This window comes from Schistocerca nitens, chromosome 1 (genome assembly GCF_023898315.1).
Source record: "Schistocerca nitens isolate TAMUIC-IGC-003100 chromosome 1, iqSchNite1.1, whole genome shotgun sequence".
NCBI lineage: Eukaryota > Metazoa > Arthropoda > Insecta > Orthoptera > Acrididae > Schistocerca > Schistocerca nitens.
Genome location: NC_064614.1, coordinates 1,004,322,217 through 1,004,342,289, shown reverse-complemented (window position 1 = coordinate 1,004,342,289; position 20,073 = coordinate 1,004,322,217). Strand labels below are relative to the sequence as shown.

At 38.1% G+C, this 20,073-nt stretch overlaps 1 protein-coding gene across 1 annotated transcript in view; it reads left to right on the top strand.

Moving 5' to 3' along the window:
- LOC126237916 (serine proteinase stubble) overlaps positions 1–20,073 on the top strand; it is a 771,897-nt gene that overhangs the window by 632,756 nt on the left and 119,068 nt on the right. Inside the window, exon 4 of the mRNA XM_049947754.1 lies at positions 4,218–4,470. Coding sequence (XP_049803711.1) covers positions 4,218–4,470 — 253 coding nt within the window. The remainder of the gene's footprint in view (positions 1–4,217; positions 4,471–20,073) is intronic.

Sequence of the window (20,073 nt, the reverse complement as noted above, 5' to 3'; positions counted from 1 at the left end):
CGTGCATCATGTATCTCGAAGTAATTACAGCTAATGGCGACCCGTAAGTTTTCCGAATTCGATCTTTCGTTTCACCTTCCACAATAACATAGTTTTGATGCTCTGTGCCTTCGACGAGTTCTCAGCAAAATAAAGGCGCTTCAGATGCGTTCCCTCCCCCATCTCTCAATCCATCAACGAGTTTTCAGCTAGGACTGGGCGCAAAAAAAATGTTAATCTAACACCGAAGAGAAAACAGCCAGATGTATTCTTATGAAATAATGTTTAGGTAGCACGATTTTGTGATTTAAGAATTGCATGTTTTGCTGCTTGAGCTGCAATGTTAATTAGACGTAGAATAATTAAGAAATTCTTCAGATCACCATATTTTCAATAGTTCTAAACACATTCCATGCTCTACGATGTTTCTGTTTCTTGTCTTAAGCGGTTGTTCAGCTCATGAGGTCCAGCAAGATTTTTATTAGATGTTGTCGAACTGACACAACGTAGCAAAAAGATAGGAATGATCTACCGAAGAAATATTTGATTCTGAAAGGTGTCATCAGTGATACAGCGTAACGTAGTTCACAAAATTTCGAAATTGATTCCATTCCTTCTGTTTCCAATGCATTCTTGGCAATGTGAGTTTTACCATTTAATTTGCTCAACACATTTTGCGTAAAAGACATCGGAGTCGTAATCGGATTTACATATTTCGAAGAAAAGAAATCTTCAGTACGTCTCCGTAGCTGTGGTCGCTTCCACACGCAACTGAATTTGTGTCTGAATTACGTAAAGCGTGAGGCGCCTAACTTATTTACCACAAACTATTTTTGACTCATTAAAGGTATTTGTAATCTCTTTTAATCCAGAGCCTTAGGGAGGAGAGATTCATAATATAAATGTATTGTGTTCGAACCTCGAAGAAAACGGTCTATTGACACACAGTCAACATGGGTTTAAAAAACATCGTTCTTGTGAAACGCAACTAGCACTTTATTCACATGAAGTGCTGAGTGCTATTTGCAAGGGATTTCAGATCGATTCAGTATTTCCGCATTTTCGGAGGGGTTTTGACACTGTACTACACAAGTGGATCGTAGTGAAATCGCGTGCTTATGGAATATCGTCTCAGTTATGTGACTGGATTTGTGACTTCCTGTCAGAGAGGTCACAGTTCGTAGTAATTCGTAGTAATTGACAGAAAATCATCGAGTAAAACAGAAGTGATTTCGGACGTTCCCCAAGGTAGTTTTATAGGCCTTTTGCTGTTCCTTATCTATATAAGCGATTTGGGGACAATCTGAGCAGCCGTTTTAGGTTGTTTGCAGATGACGCTGTTGTTTATCGACTAATAAAGTCATAAGAAGATCAAAACAAATTGCAAAACGATTTAGAAAAGATATCTGAATGGTGAGAAAATTGGCAGTTGACCCTAAATAACGAAAAGTGTGAGGTCATCCACATGAGTGCTAAAAGGAATTCGTTAAACTTCGGTTACACGATAAATCAGTCAAATCTAAAGGCCATGAATTCAACTAAATGTCTAGGAATTACAATTACGAACAACTTAAATTGGAAGGAACACATAGAAAATGTTGTGGGTAAGGCTAACCAAAGACTGCGTTTTATTGGCAGGAAATTTAGAAAATGTAACAGATCTACTAAGGACACTGCCTACACTACGTTTGTCCGTCTTCTTTTAGAATACTGCTCTGCCGTGTGGGATCCTTACCAGGTAGGACTGACGGAGTACATCGGAAAAGTTCAAAGAAGAGCAGTACGTTTCGTATTATCGCGAAATATGGGAGAGAGTGTCACTGAAATGATACAGAATTTGGGCTGGACATCATTAAAAGAAAGGCGTTTTTCGTTGCGGCGGAATCTTCTCACGAAATTCCAATCACCAACTTTCTCCTCCGAATGCGAAAATATTTTGTTGACACCGACATACATAGGGAGGAACGATCACCACGATAAAATAAGGGAAGTCAGAGTTCGTACGGAAAGATACAGGTGTTCGTTCTCTCCGAGCGCTATACGGGATTGGAATAATAGAGAATTATGAAGGTGGTTCGATGAACCCTCTGCCAGGCACTTAAATGTGATTTGCAGAGTATCCATGTAGATTTAGATGTAGATGAAGCTAATACTTTTTCGCAGTTTCATTGGTCATCGAGATACATATATCAATTTGTTTTTTAATGCAATTACAGAATTTTTTGGGCGACAATACCGGAAATGTATGAGAGAGATTCAGTGATATCTTTTTATGTATGATGTAAATTGCAAAGTAAAAATACATTGATTTGAGGGTTTTTGAGCTGTTCTTGTGGCCGTATTAACGGCGTTCTGAACAAAAGATTCCTTCCACTCCCCGTCGAAGGTGGTTAAACATCAAGTATCGCTTGCCTCGTGATGGCAGTTTCCATGGCTAATGGTGTAAACTTCCGAAACAGTCCATCATTCCAACGGGCACAACACAACAACAGTACAAAAATTACCATATTCAAAGTATTTTTACTCCTTATTTCCTTTTCATTTTAAACTAAAGGATGGACTGACCGGTAGAAACCGACCAGTCAAAAGATCAATTTCAGTTATGGGAAAATGTAGAAACATGAAAGGCAATATTGGCTCTGAGAGCTTGATTATACGTTGAATAAAGGCAAATCTATATGTATAGCATCTGTATTTTAGAAAATACTTTCAGTAATGTTCGCTGGAACATTCACTTTGAAACCGTGATATCGTCTAGGATAATATATTGGAAGCGAAAAGATATCTACAGCTTGAACAGAAACCAGACAGCAGTTATAAGAGTCAAAGGACCTGAAATGGAGACAGTAATAGAGACGGTAGTAAGACTGGGTAGTAGCCTATCCCCAACTCTATAGACGAATCAATACAGGAGACCAACGAGAAATTTAGGAAGAGAATTAAAGTTCAGAAATAAGAAATAAAATCTTAACTTTAAGATTTGCCGATGACATTGTAATTCTGTCAGAGACTGCAAAGGACTTGCAAAAGCAGTTTAACGGAATGGTTGTCTTTAAAAGCTGTCATAAAATGAATATCGATGTAATAGTGTGTACTCCAATTAAATCAAGTGACTGGAGGGATTAGATAAGGAAATGAGCCACTGATACTAGTAAGCAAGTTATTCTATTTGGGCACAAAGATGAGTGACGATGGCCGAAATAAAGGCGATATAAAATGCTAACTTGCAATAGCATGGAAAGCGTTTACGAAAAATAGAAATTTTCTTAACAATGAATATAAATTTCAGGCATTTCTAGAAGTATTTGTTCGAATTGCAGTGTTATGTGGCAGTGAACAGTGTACGATAGGCAGTAAAGATAAGAAGCGAATAGAAATGCAGTGCAATAGGAGAATGCTGAAAACCGCAATGATATATCAGTAAGTAATGAAGAGATTACTCGAAGAAATGCCGCAAACAGCCAGTTTTTATACAGCATTACTGTTGTTTTGCATACATCACGTTATATCGACGAAGATATAAATTTTGTTTCGACAATTGAAGATGGGTGGAAGACCGAAACGCTTCTTGACACAGATAAAAGTGTACAAAAGTGGTTCGTTGCCGTATTTCTTGGAGTAACGAGAAAGAGATAAACCACCATTAACATGGATAAATTAATGAAGTAATAGGGGAGAAAAGTTATATATGGGAAATGTTGACTAAAAGAAGGTATCGGTTGACAGAACACATCCTGAGCCGTCAAAGAAATGTTAATTTGGTAATGGAAGGAATTGGTAGGGAGATTAAAAATCGTAGACGAAGACCAAATTCAAGTAGATGTAGGATGCAGCAAGCATGCAGAGATGAAGATTCGTAGGCTAGACTTGCGTGGAGAACTGCATGTAAGCCGTCATCGATCTGAGGATCACAGCACAATTTCTCGTCAGACCTACGGCACTGTTGTATCATTGAATTTCTGTCAGAAGAGTCAGTCATTCTGGCGCAAAAATGACGATTAAAAACGCAGTTGATGCCTATATCATTTTTGGAAATGCATTAGTTTTTGTTTCGTGAGCCAGTTTGTCTAGGTGACAAGACATTACAATTAATATCTTTAACGAGCCAAAAGTAATTTAAAAGGTGTATTCCGCCGCACATGAGGTCACTGTTAAGCCCGGAGAGGAAGAATACAGAGACGATACTACGGGGAGCTCCGAAGCTGAAACCTACATGGGACGCGGTTACTGTGTTGCAGGCTACAAGATCAGCCCGAAGCCGTGCTCGGTGAACAGCGTGGAGGGCACGTGCATGTTCGTGTGGGAGTGCATCAAGAGCGAGGGCCGGCACGTGGGCATGTGCGTGGACACGTTCATGTTCGGCAGCTGCTGCGCGCACAACGACTCCAGCAACGAGGCGCTGCCGCCGCCGCTGCCGCAGGGCCCGCCGGGAACGCCGGCCGTGCTGTACGTGCCCCCGGATCCTCCCGTCACCTCGGCCAGCGGCATCCAGTGAGTACGCTGCACCTGCCACGCTGAGCAAACACCTGTTTTGCGGCCGCTGAAAACGCTCACCGGGACGTCACACACCGGCCCTATAAACGTTACATTCGTTAAAGGCGTCAGTTTACCGGGTAGGGGGACTTGTGCAGATTACCTGCGCGCTTTTAACTGTGCATTTTTACCTGTACAAGTTTACCTGCACAAGAGTATCTGCACAGAAGAGGCTTACACTGGAGTCGTTTTCAAGTTCATTTGTGATAATGTCTTCGACTGCTGGAAACACTTTACCCTTAGAAATCTTATTAGATCCTCCTTATTACTAATTTTGTGTAAGTTCCCATTTCCTCGAGGGTGGTAATTTTTTATTTATTTATTTACTTATTTATTTATTGTTCCGTGGGACCAAATTAAGGAGAAGTCTCCATGGTCATGGAACGAGTCAATACATGAAATTATAACACGATAGTAGAAACAGATAAAATGAAATATAAGAAACGTATTCAGGCGACAATTCGTAAGTTTAAATAAAGAAAATCAACAACGTAACACTGGAATTTGCTTAATTTTTCAGCTCTTCCAGGAGCTCCTCGACAGAATAGAAGAAGTGAGCCATGAGGAAACTCTTCAGTTTAGACTTAAAATTGTTTGGGCTACTGCTAAGATTTTTGAGTTCTTGTGGTAGCTTATTGAAAATGGATGCAGCAGAATAGTGCACTCCTTTCTGCACAAGAGTCAAGGAAGTGCATTCCACATGCAGATTTGATTTCTGCCTAGTATTACCTGAGTGAAAGCTGCTAACTCTTAGGTATAAGCTAATAATGCTAACAACAAACGACATTAAAGAAAATATATACTGTGAGGGCAATGTCAGAATTCCCAGACTATTGAATAGGGGTCGACAAGAGGTTCTCGAACTTACACCACATTATCTCGAACAGCCCGTTTTTGAGCCAAAAATACCCTTTTTGAATCAGAAGAATTACCCCAACACATAATACCATATGACATAAGCATATGAATATATGCGAAGTAGACTACTGTTCGTGTTGAACTGTCACTTATTTCAGATACTGTTCTTCTTGATTTTTGCTTTCGATAAATCAGGTTACTACTACTTATATCAGTGAGTTCAGTTGTGTTCTTCGCTTTATAATTCTCCATGTTGGCAAAGGAACACACTACCATATAAAGGGCACCACTAATTACTCGGAAACCACAACACAACTAATCAGAAATACTACAAATGATAAATTGTTTTATTAGCGCCCGGCCGAGGAAATAAGACACCGTGAAAAGAAAAGAATTTGTCACCTGTCGAAGTGCAGTATGATGTGAGATGAGGTTCGCAGGTGTGGCTCTCATCCTGTGTGTTGAAATAAAACCACAATTTACGACACTTCTTGCTAATCAGAAACGATGCACAATCCAATTTATTCTTTGAGGACTCACCTGACAATTTCTATCTACACAATAATCGTACACAAGGTTAATGGTGTGGAACGAATTTGTCAGAAGGTATAGCTGTCAACACATGAAAAGCGAGACTATCAAATAAACGTCAAAATTTTACACTTGCACAAATGTCACGATTGATATCGACCAACCGCAGTGGTTTGAAGTATGGACAACAGTGTCTCGGAACAAACGAACAAGGAAAATTTAACACGGCTTACAGAACAGATGTCACATTCGAAGTCTATTCGAGGTAATCATACAATGTAGGCTTTCATGACCGACGTCTCCTTCAGTTGAAACTTCCGGGCTGAGAGGCCGTGGTCGATGTGTAAAAATGCTTCCTAACGTTTCGCCTCCCGACTGCGGGAGACATCTTCCGAGGTAAAATGGCTACTGCTTCTGAGGTTTGAGGGGCTCTCGCATTTATCGACGCCTAGAGGACATCATCATATGTTACGTGATCCTGACTGTATGACTCTCTCTGAATGGTTTCATCATTCTCGATTAAAAATAATCGATTGCCATTCTGTTGGCGCGAAGTCGACGTCCATATTTTATCTAACTTCAAACCTTCTTCTTTTCTACTAAAGTTATTATCTTGTTTGTGAATCTCTGTTGCTTCTCTATACATGCGTGCATGATAATGCGATGGCCTTGTTAAAACGTTCGTCTCATTGAATTTCATTTCATAGTTCCCATGTCGAAAAACATGTTCTCCTACGGCCGATTTTTCATTATATCCCAGACAATAGTTCCCTTGCTGTTCGGCTGTGCGTGTGTCGACACTTTTTTACTGAGTTCCAGTATATTACTCTCGTAAACAAAGTTGATACTCGGCGCGCTGGCTGATGGGAGCAACTGTAAATGGGAAATACCTTTACAGTCACTCCCCATCAGCCACGCGCCGAGTGTCAACTTTGTTTGCGCGAGTAATACACTTGCCCTCGACTGCATGGAATTTTACGTACCCGGTGATGATAGCGGGTGCCATGCGTCTTTGGCTGTTTTCAAATATTCGTTAATGTTTTTGGCGGGTCTAAAGATCGTTTAGAGCCTATACTTGGCCAAAACTTCCCCGAAATTATCCGTAATTCTATTAATGAATGTGAGAAAAGCTCGTAACTAATTTAATTCATCTTGCGAATAAACCGGCTCGCAGAATTTGTTGGCTCTGCCCACCAAGGTTTTAAAGACGACACCTCTTTTTCGTCCAGGATGATGGTTTGATTCCTTAAGGAGGTATCATTCAATGTGAGTGTACTTTCTGGATAGCTTATGACCCAGAGTCTCGTCCACCTATGGGTGTACCTGTAATTAAACGGCTGGGCGGGACTCTTTTATTTTAAAAATGGCATGCATATGTATGTAACTGTACAATCTATAGTAGGTTTCTCAAATTACTGATAACATGGAATTACACAAAAAGTACTCGTCGAAACTACTTGTTATAATAAAGATATGTCTTCATAACCCGTTAAGGCGTTCTCAAAATTAATTTCTTTGATGACATATATTTTAAGGAGATAAGGGGCAAACGACGACTCAAAAGCACTTCTAAACCGTTTCAAACATTTGTTTATTCTGGCGGGTAACGAATCAAGAAATGAGGTACGAATGAAATCTTTCCCGCTAGAGGAGTTTGCGAAGACGAGAAATTTCGGCACTGTACTGTTGTAATATTCGAGTTGAACTACAACTCTTTGGCAGACAATAAAAGCAAAATCAGTGTGGAGACTGATTTTATGAGTCAGACCACGAAGCTTGCAAGGGCAAACTGACAAAAGGAACGCAGTTCAAACAATAGGTGATAGAATCTCGAGTTCTAGTGCGGTACACAATTTTTACAAACTACTGAAACTTCCACAAAAGGTTGTCAAAGAGAAGCAAGGTGCACTTCAAAACATTGAAAACGTTACACACTCGTAAAGTTTTACTACGTTATTTTAAGGTAATGAAATTTATTTCGAAAGTGTTTCTGAGGACACGAGTCTTGTCCTTCAACCATCAGCGAAGAACTTCTTAGGACATCCTAAAACTTGATTTTCTATTTGCACATAGCGCCGTATTCATTTATTCTGATACTGAACAGTGCTGCTGCTTATTGAATTTTTGCAGGTAACTGATGGTAGAAAAGATCAAGTCACCTGCCTAAATAGAACCTGTATGTGTCCAAGCATATGAGACAGCAAGTGAGTAAATGACTCACCAAACATTAAGTCTTCCCGGCAGTGTTGTTTTATCGATGCGAGAAGTATAAACCACCATATGCTATTGGCATATTCTTGACCTATATAACACTTAGAGTCGAGGACATAAGGTGAACACTGGAATGATATGAAACTTCCTGGCAGATTAAAACTGTGTGCCGGACTGAGACTCGAACTCGGGACCTTTGCCTTTCGCAGGCAAGTGCTCTACCAACTGAGCTACCCAAGCACGACTCACGCCCCGTCCTCACAGCTTTACTTCTGCCAGTACCTCGTCTCCTACCTTCCAAACTTTACAGAAGCTCTCCTGCGAACCTCTCATTCTGGAGACTGGAATGATAGTTGTTTTACTCATAGGTGTCAAATTAGGCCTATAGATCAACATGATTTACACTAATACTGAATCACAATTCACAAAATAATTTATTGCCATTCCTGCAACAAACCGAAACGTTATTTATACCACTGACGACAGGACAGACTCATGTGGCGCGGATGGTGCTCTGCTTGTAATCTCAGTCGTTGAGACAGCCACGAACCGTTCTAGTTGAAGTCGACAACACTAACGGAGGACCATCATACTATAGGGTCCTAAATATGGTTACTTTCAGCAGGTCTGATGAAATAAATAGTGGCTGTGATGTCATTCCTCCAGTAAGGATCCTTTGCTGCATAAATGGTGGCACGGGGGTGAGCACATGGCCACTATCACTGGCCGTAATGCAATCTGACCAACAAGTGTTTCATTATTAGAATACTGTTCCGTACACATCAGTCTAAAATATTATACCCTATTCGTATACGATCTTATATTCTAATGACTCTTTAAAGATCAATTTCTGGCCTTCCATTCAATGTATAGGTCACTTATTCAACATGTGCTGTCAATTACTATTCATAAAAGGCTATAAATATTTTAAGGTACAACCACTAATATTAGAAACATTATCCTCAGCTACGCATTTGGGGAGTCAAGTTCCCATCATCTGGCTGCCTAAGTTAATCCTACATAAAACGCACTTAAAAAGTAATCAAGGTCAAAATATTCCGACGTGAAAACCTCGTCTTATTGTATAAGTGCTGTTTTTAAATAACTTTATTTGTTTTTGTATTTTGACCTTGAGTGCTTTTGAAGTGTATTTTATTTAAGGTTAACTCAGACAGCCAGATGATTGGAACTTCACTACCGAAACCGCATTCCTAATATTAGTGCTTTTATGATAAAATATTTACAACTATTACCTTAACAACCGCTACCTCTGGTCCTTAACATGAACGATATTAGAACACATAAAAATGTTGCAGTGTCGACTGTTATTTATTTACTGTTAACATTAGTAGCATCTTAAGCCTACAGTTTTCGTGCAACTGCACCCTGAAGTAAACATCATTTCCTTGGAACAAAGAATATAAAGCAACATTTTTACCGCATCCTACAGTAATATTCTACATACGATCTCTCGATTAACTCTTTGTGATTTGGATGATTCAGATCTTAATAACCAAACCCCATTGTTCTTTCAAATGTGTACATTAGTTTCATTTCTTCTGATGCTAGGTAAGTTTTAATGCCAAATAGCTGTACCGTTTAACAATCTTATGATAAGTACTGCATAAAAGAAGTTACCATTTTTGTTTCCATTGCAGTGTTTTTGTAAGACATTATTATTTACCGTTTGTGACCTTTCAGTCGTTACTTGGAAGGTTATGCCTGTAAACAAATCTCTGACTTGATTGGTATGAAGGAAGTTTGTGGTATCTGCGAGATAAATCACGAGGCAAATAAATAAAATCAAGCTGTACCATCTACTCGATTTCTTTTTGAGGTAACTAAAGTATAAAATGAAGTGAGGGCGGGTCGGAGGACTGGTGTTGTCGTGGGATAGAGTGTCACGACGAAAATGGTTTAACAGAGGAACAGTTTCAACTGAGAGATTGGAAGAGTTCAGGAAGAGCGTTTGGCTTTGAAAAACGCCTTCTCATCATTGTAATCCCTGGCGATACAAGTGTGATAAACTATGACATATCTACCATCGCACGAATTTATTGCTCTCTGCACAGTGTCGGAAAAGTGTAACGGAAAAGCATAAAAAATTAGCGGGCGGTCATTTGTACATCTCTTCCAGTTAGCCGTAACTTAACTACTGAAAAAAATACACTAGTCACTTCCAAGACTGTTACTGGTAATTTAGGAAAAAAATTAAAGTAATCGAACGGCTAAGTCCTAAAAAAAAGTAACACTCCTCACAAATTTTCTGTTCTGCTGGATGTCAGAAGTGTAACTACAAGGGCTGACGCAATATTTAATAGCTGGAATGCCTCGCGATTCCAGTTGAGTAAGTAAGTGCTACAGTACCAGGTGAATGCACGTCAGGAGGACTTTAACGTAACAAAGGCAACCGCTAAGGCCTCCTTTGGGAAGTGATTCCATGTTCCTATATTCTCCCGGTCTTACCCTCGCGAACCTCCCTACTTTCCTTTCTTATTAGAAGAGTCTTCGATAGACCTTCGCCGATAGCAAAAATATACTTTCCAATCATGACTTGACGCCTTGTTCAACTCCACATAGAACACTCCTCTCTGCTGTTATTACTGCACCATAACCTCAATGCCAGAAACAGATTGTGACATAAAACTATTTTGTAAAAGCAATTATAGTACAAATCAACAGAGCTGTGTTACCCTCTGAGAGGAATTTTGTTAAATTTACCGTGTTGTACCTAACGGAAGTGGCTTATCGGAAATGAAAGAACAGAATTACGTAAATATTTGAACAGTACCAAACAAAATTTTGCCTATCTGCACTGTTCAACAGATAAAGGAAACGGCCGCCAGCCTAACTAGGCAAGAGAAAGATTAACATTCTCGTTCAAGAAAGTAGGTATAAGTAACTATAATGGACAAACACAACCTAGACTTGGCCACACGCGAGTGCAATGAACTCTGACACACATATATTTTAAGATTGAAGCTAACAACTGGAGCAGCACAAAAAACTATTTGCACAGTTATAACACGTACAGAAAAACACTATCACTTTCAGGGCTTACACAAACTGAGTGGTCTTTATACTGTTAATATGCACACAAGAGAGACAAACACTTAGTAATCATGAGTATATAATTTCCTACTATGCAATTTTCCACTTTTACTACCATGAGACATAAAATTAATATTAATGTAAGATACTGACTCACTTTCTACGATTAACAACAGGTAGTAATGTGATCATTTACTAAGCTAAACGTTATAAGCCTCAGTCTTGAGAAATTTTAATTTGAATCTGGCAACAACACATTAATAGTCAGTTTTACTAGGAAAATTATTTCGGCAAGCATCAATAACTTTAACTCACTCTCTTGCCACATTAACTTTAATTTTACTCTGTCCAATAGGCATTAATTAGCAAACTGAGTTTTAACGTACTTTCAATAAGGATACTCGGTAATCACTTAAGTTCAAACGGAGAGGACCCTGAGAGGTGTAATGATGAGGAGAAAATCAAGGTTGGTACATAAATTCAGATATAAATTACCTTATATTTCAGCACAATAACACATCCATTAAGCTGAGCCTTCACTGTACATCTTTACCGTGTTACGTTGCAATGATTGCGCAATGTGGTGGCAACTGCATGTTGGTAGGTGGAATTGCAGGCAGAATTGCTGGAATCTGTCATTTCTTGGTGGCGATGATAGATACAAACTCCAGAATAGCCCAGCTATTTATCCATCCATCCGAGGCCTTGGAAAATAACAGAAAAGCCTCTCTCGAAACCAGCACTATGCAACTTTTACACAGCAGTGCACGGACTCGTAGCTCATCTCTGACTGCTGGCTCGTCCCCGACTAACTGCTCGTCCCCGACTGACTATCAGTTCCACCTTTTCCACCTAGGCCAACCACATTTTGCGCGCGCTACGCTGTTCCGTTCCTGAGGGGAACCCCTACACCTTTTACATACAGAATAACTAAGAGCCCTAAGTGAAGGTCAGCAATTTACATAACAGCAAACAAACACATTAAATAAAACAGAACATTTGCACATATTGACACTTCTACAAAAAATTATTCACACAGAATTGCAATTATATGCAGTAAGTTTTGTTCCCTCCAAATGGGACAAAGAATTTTAAATTACAGATACATTGCTTTGCATAGAATCAAATCACGACATCAAAGGCTTGACAAAGAAAAGAGTATACAATTTTATGTTATCGATTCAAACAAATACATTTACAGAAGCTCAATGATGAAACATTAAATGAAACAGAGACAAAATAGATCAGTAGAGCATTAGAGCCATGGTGTTACACATGTCCCATGTTTCGTTGAAGTTTCCTGTAAGGGATACTTCAAGGAAACATCTATAACACCTAAGTGGTGTTGGCTACAGAAAAAAAATTACATCCAACTTCAGTTGGGAGAGAAAAAATACACATATTACAAATATACAGTATATACACTAAGGAGATTCATACACTTCTTCCGAAAACATTTTCAAAGTAAAGCATTTATAGTAATTTTCATTTTCACCCTGCTTCAAGGAAATTAATTTTCATCAATACACAGGATACCTTCAAGCATGTCCATTTCATACACACACAGTTCAAATAAAAGACAAAACAGTACACAAAATAAGCTTCATATTAGTAGAACAGGTATGACCTTCAAACAAAAAAAAATAATAATAAACACATAAATAACAGAACAGAACATTTTAACTCAACAAAGCAGGAATTTGTCTTTCAATATTTTTGAAGGAATGTAAATTTTCAGACACACAAGCACGTTAATGGTCATAGTACATTTTACAAGATTCAGCAATTAATGAAATATTGAAAATTACAGTTTGCATCCATCAATGCACAAATATTTACACAAACAGCTATGAGAACTTTTTCCAACTGACTCTTTAAATACAAAAGTAATTTTTCAAGGTTTTCTCAAAACAATTAACTTTAAAGCTGCTCTTCATTAATAGCAGTCCAAAATGATTGTTGCACATAAACACATTAACCTATTCAGAACCTATCTTTAATCATCTCTGCTGTATTTTAAAAACAGACAGTCCAAAACTTTAAGTTATTCCAAAAACCCTAGCATCAAAACATCTACATCCATTTGAATAAGAATCCACATATATTCTATAATAAATTTTCATTGACTTCAGAAAAATAGTCAGTTCATGACACATTGACCAATAAACCTAAGTTCACTGCTTGCCTCAGCACTATCAGTCCATGTTTACACATTCTGCCTCTCATTGGCTTGGCAGTCTTTGCCTATAAATATTTAGACACAAAATCACAATTTAGATTAAAAACACTAAATAAAACACATTTTTAACTTGACACACTGCCCCATCCTCTAGGTTTGGCAGTTCGTGACCACTTATCAGCTCCTTGCCCCACAATGGCAAGTCCTTTGGCTACTGCTCAGCACAGCATATTTGGTAGCCCTCAACTTCAGGACCACAGCATTTTTGTTGTCTTGTCTTGTTTTACTGCCCAACAACATACTTTTGAGCAGTTTATTGTCATCATCTTTGTGTTTTTCATCATTATGTCACATCTTTGGTAAAATTTGCATTAATGGTACAAAACATAAAACCTGCAACTTTGAAACAGTAATTAGACACTGGCAACAAAATGATTTCTTTTCAAATGACAACATCAGGTAAAATATACATTAATCAAGAACCAATTAAATGTCATACTTGGGGTCAAGTCAGTATTAAGAATTTCTTACTACTCCTTTACCATTGCTTTTCCACACACAGTTAGGTCATTACATACATCAAGTCCAGACAATAATTTTAAATCCTATTGCAAGTGATTTCTGCCTACCTTTTGTGGTACTAGACACATGCCTCCAATACCTATTTTTACATACATTAGTCAGGTTCATCTCCTCAGTTTTTGACACACACAGTTTTTTCAACATCATAATTATCCCTATTTTCAGAAACACATTTACATTCAGTCATATTACAGTATTCATTTACCTTGTTTTCAGTATTCTTACCTTTTCACATCCGTTTTTCTCTTTCCAATTACTTTTTCATTACATTTTCTCTTTACAGTATCCACAATACTTACTTTCATATTGGTCATTTTCTAGTGTACCCAATTTAATTATTCATTTATTCGTCCACAAACAATACACAGTATCTCACCTTATTTCTACACTTTTCAGTCTATTCTGATAGAGAAGAAGGAAAGAAGATAGCAAAAGTTCTGAATGATGAAGAGGAAGGTTGGCAGCACGAAAAGAAACGGAAATAGTACTGGCAATGACTCGGGTCCCTGGTGCTCGTCAGGCACCTGACAATGCAAAGGGTGCATTGTCGCCTGAGGGTACTACATTTCATTCATCATTGGTTTCTATGGACATACAACTTCAGGTCGACTATATTTCTAACTCCTAAAGGCTTCCTTGACCTAGGGTACACAAGAAAATAAGCATTTGCATGTGGAGTTCCTTGCACTTCAAAAGGCCCATTGTAAATGTATTTGAATTTAGAAATTTCATTGTTAATTTCACTTGATTTTTCATGGGTCTTCACTAAGACATAATCTCCAAGCTTAAATTTAGTTGTTTTAAGGTTATTATCATGCCTTTTGGATCTAGCAGCCGCTTTCTCTTTCATTCTTTTCTTAACTAACTCTTTTTTCTCATGCAGGTTAATTCCTACAATAGGGGGGAATTGCAAGATCTCTTCAATAATACTTTTACTTTTACGGTCTAACAGAATTTCTTCAGGGGTAAAACCGGTGGTTTCACGGTACAAGGTGTTCATGGTCTTTTCAAAGTCATTTACAAATCTGCCCCAAGCCTTATGGTTATGGTGACAGTAGGTTCTACCTAATCTTCCTAATTCACGCATATATCTTTCGACAGGGTTACTAGCCGGGTGGTAAGCTGAAATATATTTAACTTGAACACCATGTTGCTTCATGCCTTCCTTCCAGATTTTTGAGATAAACTGTGGTCCATTATCAGACAAAACTGCTTTGGGTTTACCAATGGTGTTAAAATACTCAGTCATCTTGCTAAAGACTACTTTAGCAGTGGCTTTCCTGATTGGATATAATTTAATAAATTTGGAGAACACTTCCAACATTACAACAATATAAGACCAATTACCTGAGGTTTTTGGTAACAGACCATACAAATCCACTGACAGTAATTCTAATGTGTCCTCTGGTATCGTATTCTGCATGAAACCCTGATTTACTCTATTTGTTACTTTTGCCCTTTGACATACATCACAAGATCTTATTCTCTCAGTAATTTTCTTAGTAGCACCTACGTTAATCGCAACCACATCAGTTAACTTTTCAATACACTTCTTGGGACCACAATGCCCCAAGGCAAGATGAAAATAATCAATTACTTCAGTCTCAAATTGCTTAGGCCAACACACCTTCCATTCTTCAGTGCTGGTATTCTTTCTCCTGTACAAAACTCCATTAAATATCTTGTAAAATCTACTGATTTGTGGGAAATTAGGGTTACTAAAATTAATTTTCACTGACTTCCAATTTTCATCCTCATTCTGGTGGAACCTCATACTTTTACAAATTTGCTCAATTCTTTTCCTACCTGGAACCTCCTTAATATATCTTATAAGAAATTTGCCGTCTTCATTACATTCTCTTGGTAAGTTGTTCATACCTTCAGGCAACCGTGATAAAGCATCAGCGACATAATTGTCACTGCCTTTAATGTATAATATTTCATAATCAAATTGTTGTAAGTACAGGGCCCATCGACTCAACCTGCCAGTAAACAGTCGACAATCCTTCAAAAAGGTTAACGCCCTGTGATCTGTATGAATTATGGTTTTATGCCCCCATAAATAAATCCTAAATTTCTTTAATCCCCAAATGATTGCTAAGGCCTCTTTCTCTGAAACAGTATAGTTCTTCTCATATTTAGTTAAAGTCCTACTAGCAAAAGCAATGGTATTATGTTCTGTTTCCTCAGATTCTGTGTTTTCCTGAAATATTTCAACACCAATACCATAAGCACTACTGTCTGTAATCATGTGGAATGGCTTACTTAAAACTGGGTGATGTCAAATGTTTTCCTTTACTAGCTCAGTTTTCAAATTTTCAAAATCTTTCTGACATTCAGATGTCCAAATATATACACTATTTTTCTTTAACAAGCTATTCAAATGTGGGCTGTTAAAAGCTTGCCCTTTCACAAATTTGCGGTAAAACCCACAAAGACCTAAAAACGCTTTCAACTGTTTCCGGTTCTTTGGAGGAGGGCACTTTTCAATAGCATTAAGCTTTTCTGGGTCCTTGCCAATCCCAGATGTGGTTATTATGTGTCCTAAAAACTTAATTTCTTGTCTCACAAATTCACACTTTTTTAACTTTAGAGTCATGCCCCCTGCTTGAAGAGCAATAAGGGTTTTGTTTAACAGATCACAATGCTCCTCCCAGTTATCAGTAGCAATCAATAGGTCATCTACATATACAGTCAATCTGGCACAAAGTTCTTTTCCTAATACAGAATCCAAAGCCCTAATGAAAACAGAAACAGAAGTATTCAAACCAAATGGTACAACTTTGTATTGGTAACATTTTTCTGCAAACAAAAAGGCTGTATATTTCCTAGAATCTTTGTGTAATGGGATCTGCCAATATCCAGCAGTAAGGTCTAAACTAGTTAGATACTTTACATTATGGAACTTTTGTAATAAATCATCTAAATTTTCAGGCCTGTCTACTTCTCTCCTGACAATTTTATTCAATGTCCGTGCATCAATGACTACTCTTACACCTCCATCCCTTTTATTGACTATAATAAGTGGACTATTGTATTCACTATTGCTTCTTTCTATTACCCCCCATTCCAACATTTTCTCAATCTCAGCTTGTACTGCTTCTTTCTTAGCTATAGGTATAGGATATGGTTTGACAAAGAATGGTTCATGTTCCAGGATATCCATACGGTATTCAAAGTTATTTACGACACCTGGTTTATCAGAGAACACTTTCTTATTATTATTCAAGATATCAAATAAATCACCTTTCTGTTCACATGATATTTCTTGGATAACATCAACAATTTCCCTAAAACTGTCAGTTTTTTGGTCATCCTGCAATAAACTTCTCACATGGTATATTTCATATATTTGGGATAAACCATCATTTTCAGATTCTATTTTTAACAAAATGGGTTCTACATTCACAGCTTGGACCTGGTTGTCACCTTCAAATTTAATTTCTATTGTTTCTGTTTCCCTATTAATCTTAACAGTTCCATTACCACAATCTAAAATTACTTTTTCCTTGTCTAGCCAATCAATACCTAGAATCATTTCAGCACTTAGTTCAGGGACCACTAAAAAATCATGTTCAAATTTTTGGCTTCCTATTTCAAAGTCCATCAGTACTTGTTTTTGAATGGGCTTGCTGGACCTACCAGTAGCTCCTATAATTTTCACTCCACTAACAGACATTATTACTAACCCTGGTTTACAGGAAATATGATCAAAGAATGATTCTGATATGGCACTGATTTGGGACCCTGTGTCTAAAAGTACTTGCAGTTCAGTGTTACAAACATTTACCGGTATTATAGTTTGTTTAATAATTCTCTGTTCCTTTTCCTCCTGCTCTTCCCATAACAGATCCTGCTCAACCATAATATCTTTCCAGGAAATATTACCTACTGATTTCTGTTGTATATCAGGTGGCTTTTTGGGTTTGTGTACCTCTACATCTTTACAGATCTTTAACAGTTCACGTTCTGCTATGTTTGTATCTGGAGGTTCTTTAAGTTTTAGTAAATCTATTTCTGTCATTACATTAAGTAAAGCCTGCCCTAATATAGTGTCATCCGGCGGCTCTTTCGGTTTTGTTTCAGTTACACATTCCGGATTTTGTTTCGAAAAGATGTCGTTAATTTTTTCGTAACCTCTTTCTGTAAAGGTATAAGTAGATTTGTCTACCTCCGAAAACTCATCTGTATCTGAATCTGTCGTCTCTCCTTCGTCTGAGCTATCACTGATTTCATTTTCGTCATCCGATTCGAGCAGGAATGCAACTTTTAAACAGTGAGGCAAATTATCACTAGATGTTTCAGCCACTTTGTTTATTGACTCATTTTCTACGTAATACACATCGTTTGGACAGTCAGACACATCTGTTATATCACTTTGGGCGATTTCGGCCTTAACTTCATATTTAGTATAATCGTCATGTACTTCGATAACTTTCATTTCATTTTCTTCCATGCTGTCATTTTCAGGTAATCGTGCGAAATCCCTACCAGACCCTTCTGCATTAAAATCATTAAGCACCTTTCCATCGACAATAATTTCATCTGCACTGCTTATAATGTCATGTTTACTACCGTCCTCCTCTACATCATTTTTACCTATTATTAATTGAGCACACGTCTTTTGCGTGGCATATTCTACCTCCCTTTTCTCTTTATTCATCATAACTCCCCCCACATCTACGTCCTTTACCTCATACACATCATTAACAGTGCCAATATTTCCCTTTTCACTCGCCTTTTCTGTCTCCCTTTCATTCTTTAATAAAGTCTTTTCGCACGAAACCGATACTGAGTTATCTTTATCATATGACGTATTAACTTTATTTTCATTTCTACATCCATCTACTACTGAAACCTGCCATCGGAAGTGTCCGATCCCGCCTCTTCTGTCTCTCTCTACGGCAGCCATCTTGTTCTGACGTCTGCCATTTGTGTCTGCTGTCAAGTGCAATGTACGCTGCTCCGGCAACCGCTGGCCCGAGCACGAACGGTCACGTGACTTCGCACTGGGAATGCCACTATGTATCATTCCGCGCCCGTCTGCTATAGGCGCGTCATTAACCTTTCTGCCCCGTTGTTTACATCTTTCCTTCTCGAACCTAATATTGGACATCTTTTCTTTGGGCCCAAAACCAGTTTCCGCGTGAATCCGGCCCGTAACACACGCGGTTTTCAGTTTTCCATTTTTTCTCTATTTTGGAAATTCCGCGCCATGTATCCTCTGCCGCGCGTCGTAAAATTTCCCCTGCCTCTCGCACGACCTCTTTGAATCGTGTTTACGCGAAATCTATCATTCTCCTGTCGTTCGTTTTGGTCATTATTTTCGCGCGAATAATTGTTGTTATGATGGGGACGGGACTCGCGATTTTTTCCTGGTCAGATAAATATTCAGGAAAGTTCCTTTCGCAATTCTTTACAAAGTCTAGGGGGTTCCATCCGTTATGTCTCTTTGCAGGGTCGAATTTTTCTTCGCCCTCTAATATTTTACTGAAGGGGACCCTTTCTGTAAATTGTGTAGGTCCTGTTTGTATTTTTCTTTCCAAGTCATACATTTTGTCTTGGATTTGTGAAGTGTTATGGTCACACTTCTTTTCGCAATTAACAATCTGTTTAGTTAGTTCCCTACTTTTTTCTGTTACAGATTGTTTAATCTGTGCAAATTCTGCGTTACATTCTGTTTGTATTTCGGATTTAATACCGAATACCTTTTCATCCACTTTAGTACAGACTAAGGGTTCTATTTGATCTTGAATTTTAATTACTTCAGAGTCAAATCTTTCGTTAATGTCATCAATTTGTCCTTGTACATTGGCAATATTGCCATTGATGACAGTAATTTCGCTTTTAATACTTTTGATTTCATTACTCACTGTTCCTACCCTTGAGTTGACTTCTTCAATTTGTTTACTAAGTCTGGTACCCTGTTCTTGCATTTGTTTACTAATATCATTACCTAGTGCTGCGTTTTGCGCTGCAATTTGTGCCTTAATATTATCACTGTGTGCTGTAATTTGTGCCTTAATACTGTCATTGATATTGTCATTTTGCGCTGCAAATTGCGCAGACAGCATCCTAATCAAATCAGTCATATCTGGTATCTTTTCACTTTTGGTTTCAACTGCATTTACGTGTTCAGATTCTACACC